This window comes from Uloborus diversus, chromosome 4 (genome assembly GCF_026930045.1).
Source record: "Uloborus diversus isolate 005 chromosome 4, Udiv.v.3.1, whole genome shotgun sequence".
NCBI classification, from domain to species: domain Eukaryota; kingdom Metazoa; phylum Arthropoda; class Arachnida; order Araneae; family Uloboridae; genus Uloborus; species Uloborus diversus.
In genome coordinates, this window is record NC_072734.1 from 21,673,191 (window position 1) to 21,687,759 (window position 14,569).

Consider the following 14,569-nt stretch of genomic DNA (forward strand, 5'->3'; position numbering starts at 1 on the left):
TTTTCCGTTTTTTTTTATTTTTTATTTATTTATTTTTTTTTAATTCGTAAATAATGAGAGCTTTTCTCCCGCTGAAAATGACTGCAGCGAAAATAAGCTGGTCATTATTTCGGAGTTCTTCAAATAAGCGAGCAAAGCAACTGAAATTGTCTTTAATGGCTCCATTTCCTTATAACAAGGGATACCAACTGAAACTATTAAAATATTTATATGCCTGTACTTTCAAAACTTGTTATCGTATTCATAGTTAACAATCACTATGAAGATATGGGGTTCCACTGCCTCGAGAATTTGGACTTCTTCATTTACACATACTACAACACTAGAAAGATTTACAGCACAAAGAAAGGGAGAAACACCCAGGGATCTGGCGTATATCGAGGCCACGACCTCCGGCATTCGAAATGAAATTTCTGCCTCAGATCCATGGAGGCCCCATTAAAATATTTTAAAACTTGTTTTGGTAAATGAGTTCAGTTGCAAGTGTCAGTGAAAGCTCATTTCCGTATTCTTTTTAAGATACAAACTGTACTCAGAGGTGTAGCGACGGGAGCCAAGGGGTTATAACCTTAGGGCAGAAATTAAAATGGAGCGAGCAAGTCCAATCATTGGCTTAGCGAAAGCTGACACAAAGACCTCACGTCACGCGACTCAACAACGACGAATGATTGGCACGTTTTGCGTGAAACTGGCGAAATAAACCTGATTTCTTCCAATGATTTGCTTTCAAATATGTCACGTGACTTGGGATCTTGATTTCATGAATGAAAGGCTTCACTCTCTCCATTTTATGGGTATCCCCAACCCCCTCCCTCTTCTGTGGTGAAACAAGATTAATAACAGTACAGCCCCAATAAAAAAAAAAAACATATTCTTCGCCAAAAAAAGAAAAAAAACCTCTTTCGATATGTGTCTATCGCTCTACCTCTCTCTCTCTCTCTCTCTCTCTCTCTCTATATATATATATATATATATATATATATATATATATATATATATATATATATATATATATATATATATATATATATATATATATATATATATATGTATGTATATATATATATGGATTTGATATATATATCAAACCATTCATTTATCTATCAATCTATCCATCAGTCAAGTTATTTTTTTATTTTTATCACTCAACTCATATCCATCTATCTTCCCATATATTAGTATCTATCCACAGATTTATATTTATCTTCATATCTACTTAAATATGTTGTCGATTTATATATTTCTATCTATTTACGTCTATCTCTATCTCTCTTTCTATTATCTATCGATTTATCTGCTTAAATGTGTCAACCTATTTTCAGCTATCTGTCCATCTATCAAAGGCGTAAAAGTAAAAAAAATATATATAACTTTGCTGCGCCCCGACTGTACTGCAACAAGTGCATTTTTCAAGTTTTTTTTTCCTCTGTTTCACTTTCTTTTACTTAAATCTCTGGTTAAATGACAGCAAAAAAGGGGTTCCAGACTCTCGTGGTCCTGTATAATAATGATTCAACACTTCTTTCAACTCTTAGCAAGTTCCCCCACTGGTACCTCTTGCATTCTTTTTTCGTAAGTGAATTCTTTTCTCGCGCGATGAATAACAGGCGTTGTCACGGAAATGGCCAACGACTTTGTGCACGCGGTAGGATTCTGTAGTCAAATGGTTTGGAAAGCACTCCTTTAGGGTAACACCGAACCATGTGAGGTAACCTTGCACCATTTCATATTATTTAGTAAATATTTGAATTCAAAAGAAACTGTAGAAGGCCCGTGCTGCACTCTGCTGGCAAGGTTATAATAGTAACAGTTTTCTCCTTTTTGTTTTACAAAACAAATTGGCAACACTAAAGGTATGCTCATTGTACAGGATGAGCAAAAATTATGGAACCGATTTTAAAATATATTTATATTTTCAAAATTATTGCACATATTACAATAAGTAATACATGAATGTTAAGAGAAATATACCATTTTTTTTCAGTTTCAAATGTTCAATGTGTGAACCTTTCGTTACACTACAAACGTCTAATAAGTAAGCCAGTTCGTTCAAAACGGTATGTGATGTTTTTTGTGAGGTTATGTCCAAGTCGCCGTTTATCGACCCCCGATGCCAAAATCAATACAAACAAACTTCAAGAACGCAATTGTTTGGAATTAAGACCCATTGACAGTGTGTTACTCTAAAATTTGTAGAACAATCTGAAATACAGATTGGATGTGGTCTAGTGAAAAAAGGTTCCAACACTGAGCATTTGAAACGAACATTTTACACTATGTGTACACGCATTGCACATTTGTGCAATTGATTTTATTAGCAAAAAATTTTGTATGTTTCTTTTTAAATTCATGTACCACTTATTGAAATATGTGAGTAGTTTCTAAAATATTATTTTTCGAAATTGGATACATTTAGGCTCACCCTGTATAATTCAATAATTTTCATGTTACTGATTGGAACCTATTCTTAAGTTCTTTGGGATTATTTTCGAAGTTTTTGAAATCTCTCCTCTTAAATCACAGTATTCTGTTATGCAAAGTAATAAATGATAGAAATATTGTAATGCTATGACATAAAAGTGAAGGGCTATTAAGCACTTAAAACTTTTATTTTTCTTGCTCAAAGTTGCGCTATTTTTTATTAAACTATTAAATTTTAGATCACATTTATCACGATGTTCAAACTGACCCTAAGTGGTGATCCTAACTTTGAACCAGCTAATTATTCACATTAAACAGTTTTTACGATTATTCTTTTTTATTTTTGGATAAATGCAGAATACTTCCGGAGTTTTTTTTCAGTTTTATGCCATTGAAATGAATTACACTATAAAAATATGTGTGGGAAATACTAAATAGAGAAATTGTGATTCAAAGTAACGGTAATTGTAATGTTTCTTTTAACATTTGCATATCATTGATGTCCACAAAATTAAACTTTTGTTTTCTTTTGTCCCATTGCATACCAATCGTTTCTGAAAACTATGTAAAGAGTACATTTCAAAGCTGTTTTTAGGACATCAATTTCAGCCTGTTTTTCTCAAAAATACGTTATTGTTTGACGAACAAAAGCTTTTTCAAAACAATAACAGAGGCCTGGTAAAAATATACCCAAAGGTTTTAATTTTGTTTTGCTAGGTACAAAAATTGTTTATAAAACTTCAAAAACTAATAAAGAATACAATCATGTTCTAACAAATAATGTGGATACTTCTCCTTTAATTTATAACGTAAATAATCATATAATTGTTTTGTTTCAAAGAAATTGGAATATATTACATGCATTATGAATAATTTTAAAATGACTTGTATAACCTGGTAGTTTTTTTTTCTCCTACATTGGTGTAGAGTCTTTTTCCAACGACGATTGTTTTACATTGAAAAAAGTGAACGTGATAGGTCCGAGATATTTTCAAAACATGGAGAAAGTTTCAAGATAATTTTCCTTAATTTCTAAACTTACATTGTCGACATATTGTTTAGATTCATTGACGGACAATAGAAACATTTCTTACAACATGATATTACTCAAGTATTCTGAAAAATCTCTGTGACATTTTCCGTTTTCCCTCTATTTTTTCTTTCTGTCTCTTATGCAAAAAGACAATGACACTTGTTGCGAGGCATCTCCGCGAAACAATCGTTTTAAGTCAAATCGAAGCACGCGACCCATTGTCTGCCCCTCCTATTATAAAGATTTGCCCTAACAGCTTTCTCTCCGCTCGTATTTCGGTCGTTGGCCATTAGAGCTAAATAATAGATTCTTCCGTCTTATTTCAGCATTTTTGTTTTTGCAGAAAATGCGGCAATCTTTGAAGCCCTAATTTTGAAACACTTTTATCAATCATAAAAATATATTAGTATCTTTTTTGTGGTAAGAATGATTTATTTTGACGAACAGTACCTGACCTAAATGCTGAGCAAATAATTGAATGTTTGGGAAATGACGTTTGGGGATTTGAATGGAAAACGTTTTCTTGAACAGATACTGCATGAATTGATAAGCAGTAGTTATGCACCGATTAATCATCAGTAATCGGTCATAATCGGCCAATTTCAGTTTGTTTAAAAATCGGCAGAACAATATTTTAAAATTAAAATGTATCTATAACTGTGCCAAATGAATTTATAAACAGTAAGTAAATAAATAAGAAATAACAACAACATATTAATACAGACACCTGTTTCGGCGTTACAAGGAACTCTTTTTTCAATGCAAAAGAAATGAGCTTATGAATGAAAAGACATCCGACAAAAGCTTTTGTCGGATGTATTAATTAACTTATCGGTGTATCCATAATAAACAACAAGATACGTGAATTTTTGCTCACAGTATTTGAATTTTAATAGCTTTTTCTTATCTTATGGTTAAGAGATATTTAAAAAATGTTTCATATCGTAATGTAAGACAAATAGGCAGACAAAAAGTTTTAAGTGGTGCTTTCTTTTGTTCCTTGATCATTTTTATATGCTTCCTTTTGTAATTATTTATAAGTATTATCTCATCTTTAAATCGAAAATGTATTTCGTTTCTTACCTTGCACCTCAACTCGAATCGACTTTCTGAGTTGATCTCCAATCCCATTGGTCACGTGGCACTCGTAGAAGCCTTCATCTTCTTTTCTGGCTTCCGGTATGCGAAGGCTTTGCCCATCATCTGAGATTCGAACGCGCCCGTCCGAGTGAACCACATCGAAATTAATGGCAGAAAAATCTGGGGGAGAAAAAAAAAAGTTAAGAGTTTAAAATAAGACATGACAACGATCAACTTTACAAATTTTCAGATTTCTGTAAACACGCGTTTTTGGGGCTTCAAGGAACCTCATGCAACGAAGTGTGAGCTTTAGGAGGAAATGTCACCCGAGAAAAGCATTTCTAATACTGTATATGGATGTCGTTAAAATGGATGCCAAATTTTTGAAAATAGTGAACCAAGCTTAAAATCTTTGAATATTTTTTTTTAATTTAAAGGTATGAAATGGGTTCCTTACAAGGTTCTTTATTTTATTTTTTTATCAATAGACTTTTTGAACAGTTCGATTGCTTTAACATGTAAGTCATCAAACGAAATTCAGATCATTTTTTTCTAAAAAATCATTTACGCAAAAGAAAAAGTAAAAACATAGCATGAAAAATAACTAACAAAAATCTTATAGCAATTTAAATTTGCTCAGTTTCTTTATTTGCATGAAGCAAGACAGTTTTAAACCAAACGAAGAGGTTAAAAAAAAAAAAATCAGCTAACCAAAAATGTGGGCAAATTCAATTTTTCTTTTTTTCTGCTTGAAGAAATTTTGAGCAAATGATTTATTTGGAAATTAATGATTTTATTCCTTAAAAGCTTTTTTTTTACGCATTTGGTACTGTTACCGTTATGATGATGATTATTTTTTTGACATAATTTGGATTCGTTGAAGTTTGATGGCTTTTAAAATGCGAGCAAGATTTTGTAAGCGCGATAATTCCTGCCTTGTTTCAAAAACAAAATAATAACAATTTCTGATAAAGAAACATAAATTAATAGGAGGAGCATTATATACATGCAATTAGACTTAAGTTTGTGAACGAAAAATTAGAATTCCCAAAAAAGTAACTTCTTTTCATCTGTGAAAAGGTTCAAATACCTGTATTCTTCCTCCAGGTGATGGTGGGTTTGGGAGAGCCCTTGGCTTCACAGTGCAGTGTGATTTTGTTGCCTGCCTCCACGGAAGTATCACTTGGCGGTCGCACCCAGTTTGGAGCAACTAAAAATCACAAAAACAAAAGGGAGAAATGTTGAGCATGAATATTTAAATGCATGAAAAGTCAGATTATTTAAAATCAAGGTCAAGAAGTAAGTTTTAAAGTAGTGGCTTACAATTTATGTTCAATCTTAAGAATCGTTACCCTCTAAGGGTTTCTCGGCGACTCTTTTAGCCCTCTCACAAAAAGATCCCATAAAATTTTATTTTCAGTACATAAGTATTGTAAATAGTTTTTGTAAAGATAATTAAAAAAGTAGTATCTAGAGTTTCAATATTACAGAATTTAATGGATTATATTGCGTTATATTTGGCAATTAAGTGCTCTCATAATGGGGTCGTTTCAAAAATTTTAAAAGTATTTTTTTCTGAAAGAGCATGCTTAAAAACATAGGATCTGACTATTTTTTTAAATAATTTATTTAAGTTTAATATTTTTTAAAAAATACTTAAATCGTTGCGATTTCATTGTTTACACTTCTATCGTGTGACATCACAAATGATGAAATGCCATTCAATGTTGCCATTCACAGAACAAAATATTTAATTCTCATCTTTACTCACGTGTATTGGCAACGATATGGTTGATAGCAAGCGTAGAGTGCAATTTTAATTCGCTGCTTGATTATCATAACGTGGAAACGTAGTAGAAAGATGCGCCAAATTGCATCATTTGTGACGTCATAAAGACCACGCCTTGTTTGAAAAATCGGACATTTAAAAAAATTAATTAAAAAATAACAGTTGGGAAAATGAAAGAATTTTCTGGGTCCATGTTTTTTTTTTTTTTTGCTTATTCTATCAATTTCAGCGACTAGAAGAACTACTTTTAACTGAAGGAAACAACTCCATTTAATGGATTATATTGCGTTATATTTGGTAATTAAGTGCTCCTATAATTGTTTCATCACAAACTGCAGTAGTCAAACCTTATTAATGTTACTTACAGCCAATTTCTTATTCATTCTTTGCTACATTTGTTTGCTAATAAATTGCTTCCACCTGTAAGAACTTCGTTCTTTCTTGTGCATTTTTTACTCCTTGAAAACTCCAAAAATTTGAAACTTTTTTTCATGCAACTGAATTTAAAGAAATTCTTTTCACGATAATGATATTGAAGTTTCTAGTGTTGGGAATGAAAGTATTCAAATGTTTCTCCCTTATAAATAATATAGGACCGAAAGAACACAGTCAAACTTTTATTCAATAACCAATGTTGTCATATCTCATTTAAAAGAATAAATGAACATATTTTTCTCACATCTTAGCTGCAGAGCCAGGTAGACGTAAGTTCAAAAATTGTGGTTTTCCGTTTATTAGTGCATTGTATGTAGAAGCCTATTTCGCATCGATCCATGTGAACGTAATTCTTACAAAATATTCTTTTAAATTTTTTACCAGGATTAAAAGACCGCACGTCTTATCCTTTACATGCGCCAGAAAAAAGTTTTTCCTCTCTCCTGTAAAATTACCATAATGTGATTTACTTACTTCTGGCTCTGAGGTACAGATACATATATGACTTAGTAAAATGTTATGCTTTTTGATGTTTATACGAAGGAATGGCCAAAATCAAGTTACAGACTGCACTACATAAGTTGAAAGAAGGCAAAATATAAAGGTAGAGTGAATTAGCCTTTTCGACAAAGAATCAATCATATGTGATATATTTTTCAGAGATAAGAGTTTTTTTTTTTTTTTTTTTTTTTTTTGCGAGTTCATCTCCTAATTCTATTTGTAATTAACGTACACAAAAGCAAATTGAAGTATTTGTGTACTCAGATATATAAATCAAAAGACTGCATAAGGTACGGTCGGGTGATAAGGCCTGTCGACTAATAAGGCCCAAATAATAAAAATACTATTTAAAACGATCGTATCCACTCAAGGACGCACTCGTAGGAAGCTAATACTTATAGAGGGAACTTCATACTGGTCGCGACATGTCGCTCACTTGTTGCGACCAGTGCGACGCGATTTGTTCGCGCGGAACGGTTGTGCAACACGAATAATAAAAAGTCGTCCGTCTGAATGTTAAATACTTTTCGTAATATTGCACTTTTAGATATAGTTTTGCGCTCCAGTTTTCTGTTGTCAATGCTTCTGGCGATCTTTGATGTCTGAATTATATATGTAAACCAATTATTGTACTTTTGTGTACTTCTTTTGTACAATGCGGCTAATAAGGCCTACCAAATTTGATCTTAGGCCTTATTATACTCCCTTGTTTCTGCAACAATGTTTGCCAGTTTTACATCTCATTTTAAATATTTATCAATATATAATGGATGTTTATAAGTAGTTACGACTATTTACTAATTGGTTCAGTGTTATAGTAGTACCTCAAGCATATATTTTGAAAAGTTTTACTACTTGGTTTACGGTTCTAGTTCGGACGATGAAAAAGACAATGTGCGGTTTGCTCCATTAAAAAGTACAGCATTTCAGGAGCTTATGCCTACACGAGAGAGAATTATGAAAAAAACCCCACCAGTTGTTAAAAGAAAAGTCATTAATTATCAGAGAACCCCAGTTATCAAAGACTTGTTTGACAGAAACAAGAAAGAGAAGAAAATGAAAAAGACGTAAACTCTCAATGAAGGCAATGATACTAAAGAAAACAATACTATTTGGTACTATCACACACTTGTAAGAGGATAAGATAATGGACATAAGTGTATATCTAAAATTCGGCAAGTGGTATCATAAGGAATGCGTCGGTTTGACAGTCTATGGACAAAGATAATTTTAAATGCCCTGACGGTTGTTAAGCAAAGAATTTTTTTTTGTCATTTTGAAGACTTAAAGCGTGCTTAATGCATATATATTAGAATTGATCTCAATCATCAATGTTGGAATCTTATTTTGATTATTTAAGAGTGTTAAAGTTCTTAGGTCTGATTATCCTACCATACAGCATCATGTTTTGAACTTTAATCTCTACGGGTAAGAACTCCTTATGATGGGTCAAATCTCCATGAAGTGGAGAAGTGTTACGCAGTTTGGACCCTCTTGAAAAATTACCAATAAAAAAAAAACAATACGTGATTAAAATAAAGAATAATAATGCCCTAAGTTTGGCAGGCATCATAAGGAAACAAAAAAATGTCAATTTGGAAATTTTCTAACGATTAGAAAAAGTAAAAAAAAAATGTATTTGTAAAAAGCATGTCAAACCTCCCTAGTTTCCATCGAATTTTAAGTCGTGAAATTGCTATTTCTACACGCGGGAGGGGAGTTTTTAAGCTTATTCGTTTTTCTTTAATTTAAACCTGATTGTTGAACATGCGTCATTGACATTACTTTTATTTTCGATGGAAACGGGGTATCGCCAGGCAAGGCAACTAGTGTTTAATAAACGGCATACATTGTATTAACAGCTCATTGTTGCTTGTTAAACAGTGTAATAGAGAACTAAGCAATTAATAAATACCTTTAGACTATCAAGTTTTAAAATATCAATAACTCTAAAACAGAGTAAATTTTCAAAAACAAAATGTAGACATATGTCTATAAACTGCAATAAATCCCTTTTTCGTTGCAAAAAGATGTAAGCTAATGGATGCAAAGATATTTAGCAAAAGCCAACATCCATGTCCCCCCACAAGAGGGAGGCCGGGGGTAAAAAGCAATCTGGCCTGGATGGAGAAAGGGCCCTGTGCGAAATTGTAACACTATAAAAATATGTATTTCTAAGCTTGATGAAACCAGAAGAGGGTCCACGACGCGGAACTGTTACACATTTGGGAGCCATTCTCAGATCTTTTAGAACTGAAAAAGGGGTTCATTGCTACTCTGAAATACGTGTCTGCAAATGTTTGTGGTTTTAACTACTGTCGCTTCTATTTATTTATTTATTTATTTATTTTTTATTAATTAATTAATTTATTTATTTATTTTTTTAGTATCGAATATAGATCATTTAGAGAAACCAAAATTCAAGAAACGAAGATCGATAACAAAAATTAACCCATGATTTTACTATGTCAAGACTCTCAGTTGCTGACTAGTTCTTAAAATGACTCATCCTGACCCTTCTTTTCCATCAGCAACTATCACAATCAAATCATTTTAGTATAATCTTCTCTGATGTAGTTTCCTCCTTTCTCTACTTATCATGCTAGTTCGTTTCAAAACCGAATGTAGAAGTAGCTCTCATTTTCGACTGCTTCATTTTCGCCCGTGCAGCCAGCCCAACGACTTAATTATCAGTCATTTCGAACCCTCTTTTTCACGCTCCGGTGCCTAATGAACTTGGCCCACACCAGGCTAATGACGCGAAGGCAACCCGTTCGGCTGACTCCTGTTACGGCATCCGGTGTCTTCTTCGTGCAGAGAACAATGCCTCGTTTGACATCGCAAAACAGAGTGACATCGAGGGCCGCAATGACGCCTCCGAGAATGTCACGATTTTACTTTCGATCTGGTTTTGGAGGAGAAGTCGAGTGTAGAGGGGTTATTGACGAGTGTCGCAGTTTCTCCTCTCTGCCTGTCAATTTGACACGTGCCGATGGTTAAGGGTACATGTTTATGCGTTTTTTAAACCTATTTATGACAGATTTCATGTCGATAGGATATGGGCTGGAACAGAACTGTCATTTCTTAGGAAGAATCCAGGAATAAAATTGTTGAGGGCTATTAGTTTGAAAATGGTTATGTAATACATTAATACGATGCAATGATCTTCACTGGAAGCTTTTTTCAGGGCACGTCGTCCAAATTTTCCTGATAAAAGAGGGCAAAGGGTACGTGCTCAATGCATATTGGGAAAAAAACAAAAACTAAGCCTACATATCTGTAAATACATTAATTTCTCAAAGTCGGGTGTCAGGGGGTAATTTTCTCCTTCTGGCAACCCCTGACCCCCCTCTCCCCCCACAAATGATAATTTTGTCAGGGAGATATTCAAACTGCTGAGGAAAGGCAACGACATGCGATTGTTCACTCTTCGGAAAAATGATCTGTTTCTTGAATCTCACAGTATTATTTAACTAGAGCGAGGTTTGACTATAGCGAGAACAGAAAGGGTGTTTAGTTTGTGTAAAAGTTTCGGCCTTCATTTTTCTTTCAAAAAACCATGATTTGTAAAACTTAAGAAAATTCATGAATGCAATATATATTGAATTTCTCAACAACAGTCCGATTCTCTCACATTTGGACTCGATACTCAAACAATAGGTTTCATACCGATTCAATTTTCATTCAAAAAGGGAAATGTTCATTAATAGTGATAGTAAAAAAAAAACCTCTTCTAAAATGTAATACAGTAGACCCTCGTTTTACGCGGGTTTATTTTATATGGTTTCGATTATACGCGGTTTAAGTTTTGACACCTTTATTTTATTTTATGCGGATGAGTTTCGGTTTTACGCGGATGCCGCAATACAAATAGATAAAAAATTCCCCTATTAACCCCCTGAAATCCCCCGTATTTCTTCTTAATCAACTGCATTTTGGCGTGCTAATAATTGAGCTTGGGTCACTGGAGACATTTTATGCGATTGGTTCCAGAGCTCTTTCCATAATTATAATTATTAAACTCACACAGTTCAGAACTCACTGGAAGAAGGGCTTTCAGGAGTGATAGAGGAGGCTAAAACCAACGACGTTGCTGACGCACAACCAAAGACGTTCACATTGAAAATTTTGAGCCATTCCTAGACAATAGAAATGATCTTTCTGATTTGTTAGTGAAGGGAGATTCTATCATGGAAATGACGCAAGTGATCGTGGATGCGTTAATGCTTTGCAAAGAATTACAGAGAAAAATTCTTAATGACTTCGAAAAGACTATCATAGCCAGCTCCTCTTTATAAACAGAACACCAGATTAATTTATGTTTTCTTTATGCATGTTGTGCATAAAAGTCGATTACGTATGTACACATTAAACTTATTACACAATTTTTCATCACTAGAATGAAGTATTTTGTTATCTACGGAACCAAACCCCTATTTTAACACTAGTATTGGATCTCAATTTATGCGGTTTCGATTTACGCGGCATTTCCGCAGAACGTGACCCCCGCGTAAAACGAGGGTCTACTGTATTGCAATACTGTTAGTTTCCAAATTTTCCGAACAGTCAGTCAAAATGTTTCAAAAAAAGGGAGCCTACACTTTACACTCCGTGGTCTCCCGTACCTACCACTGTTTGTGGCTTAACCAGTTGATCGGGACTCTGAAGACAGCTCTGATTTTTTGACCAGACCAGAAACCGAGCAATCCCCAGAGGTATCGTTTCACTTGGAGGACTTTGTGACCACGAGCATATTTAACGCCCCCCCCCCAATCACCATTGTTGAAGACGAAAGGGAGGTCACAATGACCTCCGGTGACCTACCATTGAGGCACCTTTGCGTATAAGTGTTTTTTTCTTCTACAAGTTTCTAACGTTTACACAAGGATGACTCATTGGAAAGTAGTGACAAACTTAAATTAATTAAAGTTAATTTAAAAATATTTTCAATTATTTAAATTTTATCATAAAATTACGAAAAATTGCTAGTATTATTTTTATAATTTTTCACGTGAAAGATAGAAGCAACGTCAGTACTTCAATTCTTGTGGATCAGAACATGGTGAAAAAACTTGAAGAACGACAATCTAATGGTTAACATAAAACGCAAATAATGAATCCAAATTTGGAAGCCATCATTTAGTATGGTGAGCCATTTTATATTTCAGACAGCGTCTTCGTGAAAACAGCTATACAAAAAAAGAAGATAAAATGGCGAATCTTTTCTCTGAAGCGTCTTTGTTTCTCGCAATCTTAAGAGATCTGAATCTTTCTAATTGTCATCTTACCTCTAAAGCCCACTTTAATTTAGACAATAGGAGAGTCGGCCTTGAACCGCCTACAAAACGTTCGTAAAGACGGAGAATATAATTATCATCGTAACACCTTCTTCCCATATTTAATGAAGTCTATTTTAGTCAGCTTACGATCGCATCATTGTTACAGCACGAAGAATGAATGAAATCCATGGATTTAAAAAGTGCATGAACACACAAAATGATACATCTTTCATCTTATGATGATTCCTTGCTAAGGCGTTTTTTTTTTTTTTAATTTCTTTATTTGTTCGCTTTTTGTGTTATTTTTTCGCAAAAAAAAGGATGCCTAACTAAGTGGTTAAAAACAATTGAGTCGGTTCTAACACAGCACTACAACCCAGGGTCCTTTCCTACCATTATTCCTTTTTTTTCCAAAAAAAGAGGCAATTCAACTTTAAATTACAGTAGGCTCTCTGTTTAAAGACTTTCAAGGGACAGCAAAAAATCGCCCTTAAGTAGAAATAATCCTTAAATAGAATGCTTTTAAAACTAGAGTGGACCATTTGGGACCGTGAAAAGCCGTCTTTAAACAGAGAAAGTCGTTAAATAGAGCGTCGTTAAACAGAGAGCCAACTGTAATTTTAAACAGCAATTAAATATAACCATTAATCATCTTTTTTTTTTTTGGTACTATACTAACTACTATACCTACCAAGTTATTCTTATCAAAATATCTAGTGACTAACTGATTGATATCTTTACCTTTAACCCTTAAATGGTGATGAGATTTTTTTTACTTGTAATTCTGTGTGTGTGTGTGAGTGTGTGTGTGTGTGTGTGTGCGTGTGGTGCTGTGGGGGTGCATGTAACTCCAATATTATGCAGTTGAACTCTGTTAATACGAAATGTCAAAAACCCACGAATTGTTCGTATTAGCCGTTATTCATAACAACCGTGATGAGTGGTGCATACCTATATTTATAAGACATTACTACAAATGCATAAATTATAATCTAACTATTATTATATCCAGAAAAAATAATTTATTTCATATAAATGAATGTTTTTGGAAAATATGGAAAAGGAAAATAGTAATCGACAATTGCGGAATAGGCTGTTATTCACAATGGAAGATGAACGGTTTTGTCTCCGAGTAACTTAAATGTCCAAAGGTAAACAAATGAACGGTCTTTATTTTCTATATAAAACATTTTTTTTCCTCTTTACACAATGGAACTTTTACTACCTAAAAAAAGAAGAATAATTTCTAAAAAATAAAATTACAGTATTCAACCAGGAACATTTTAAGTAAAGAGGTCAAAAATCTTTGTTCGTCTTAGCCGAGACTTTGAATTTAATGTACGTATTATACGAGAAATTTTTAATGTAATTAGATAGCAAACCAAACTTACCGAACAAAATGGTTGTTTTAACCATGATTTCGTATCAAACGGTATCGTATAAAGTGAGTTCAACTATATTTCTTGTGTGCTCCAAATATTTAGCAAATTTAAGAACTTACAAGATCTTCGTATTATTTATTTGTATAAGAATACAGGATGTCTGAAAAATCCTATGCATATTTTAAAAATTCATAGAAAAGTAACAAATTGTCGTATGATTATGCGGTACGCGTCATAATACCTCACAGGTTCAAAAGTTTTTTATGATATCGTAATAAAGAGCGTAAACAAGAAAAAGAAAAAAAAATGTAAAATTTACAATGACGGCTAATAAATTTGTAATGTGACGATACAGTCCTCAATAGACATTGCTTTTAATTGTAATATTTTCTTTTGATTCTTTTCCTTTTTTAACGATGAAATCAATAATTCTTGAACCAGTGAAATATTATGGTGCGTACCGCAAATTCATACGACAATTTGTTGCTTTTCTATGAATTTTTAAAATGTGTCAAGGATTTTTTAATGACACTCTGTGCTACAACACCTGCATCAGTAGTGCAAGTGACACACATATACTTATAAAGTCATATGTATAAACCTTACAAAACGTTTGAACACAAAATCCCAACTCTCATAGGGTGTAACG

At 33.3% G+C, this 14,569-nt stretch overlaps 1 protein-coding gene across 1 annotated transcript in view; it reads right to left on the reverse strand.

The window, feature by feature from the left end:
- LOC129219936 (cell adhesion molecule Dscam2-like) overlaps positions 1-14,569 on the reverse strand; it is a 77,650-nt gene that overhangs the window by 46,389 nt on the left and 16,692 nt on the right. The window contains exons 3-4 of the mRNA XM_054854252.1: positions 5,625-5,744; positions 4,538-4,714 (exon numbers count right to left, since the gene is read on the reverse strand). Coding sequence (XP_054710227.1) covers positions 4,538-4,714; positions 5,625-5,744 — 297 coding nt within the window. The remainder of the gene's footprint in view (positions 1-4,537; positions 4,715-5,624; positions 5,745-14,569) is intronic.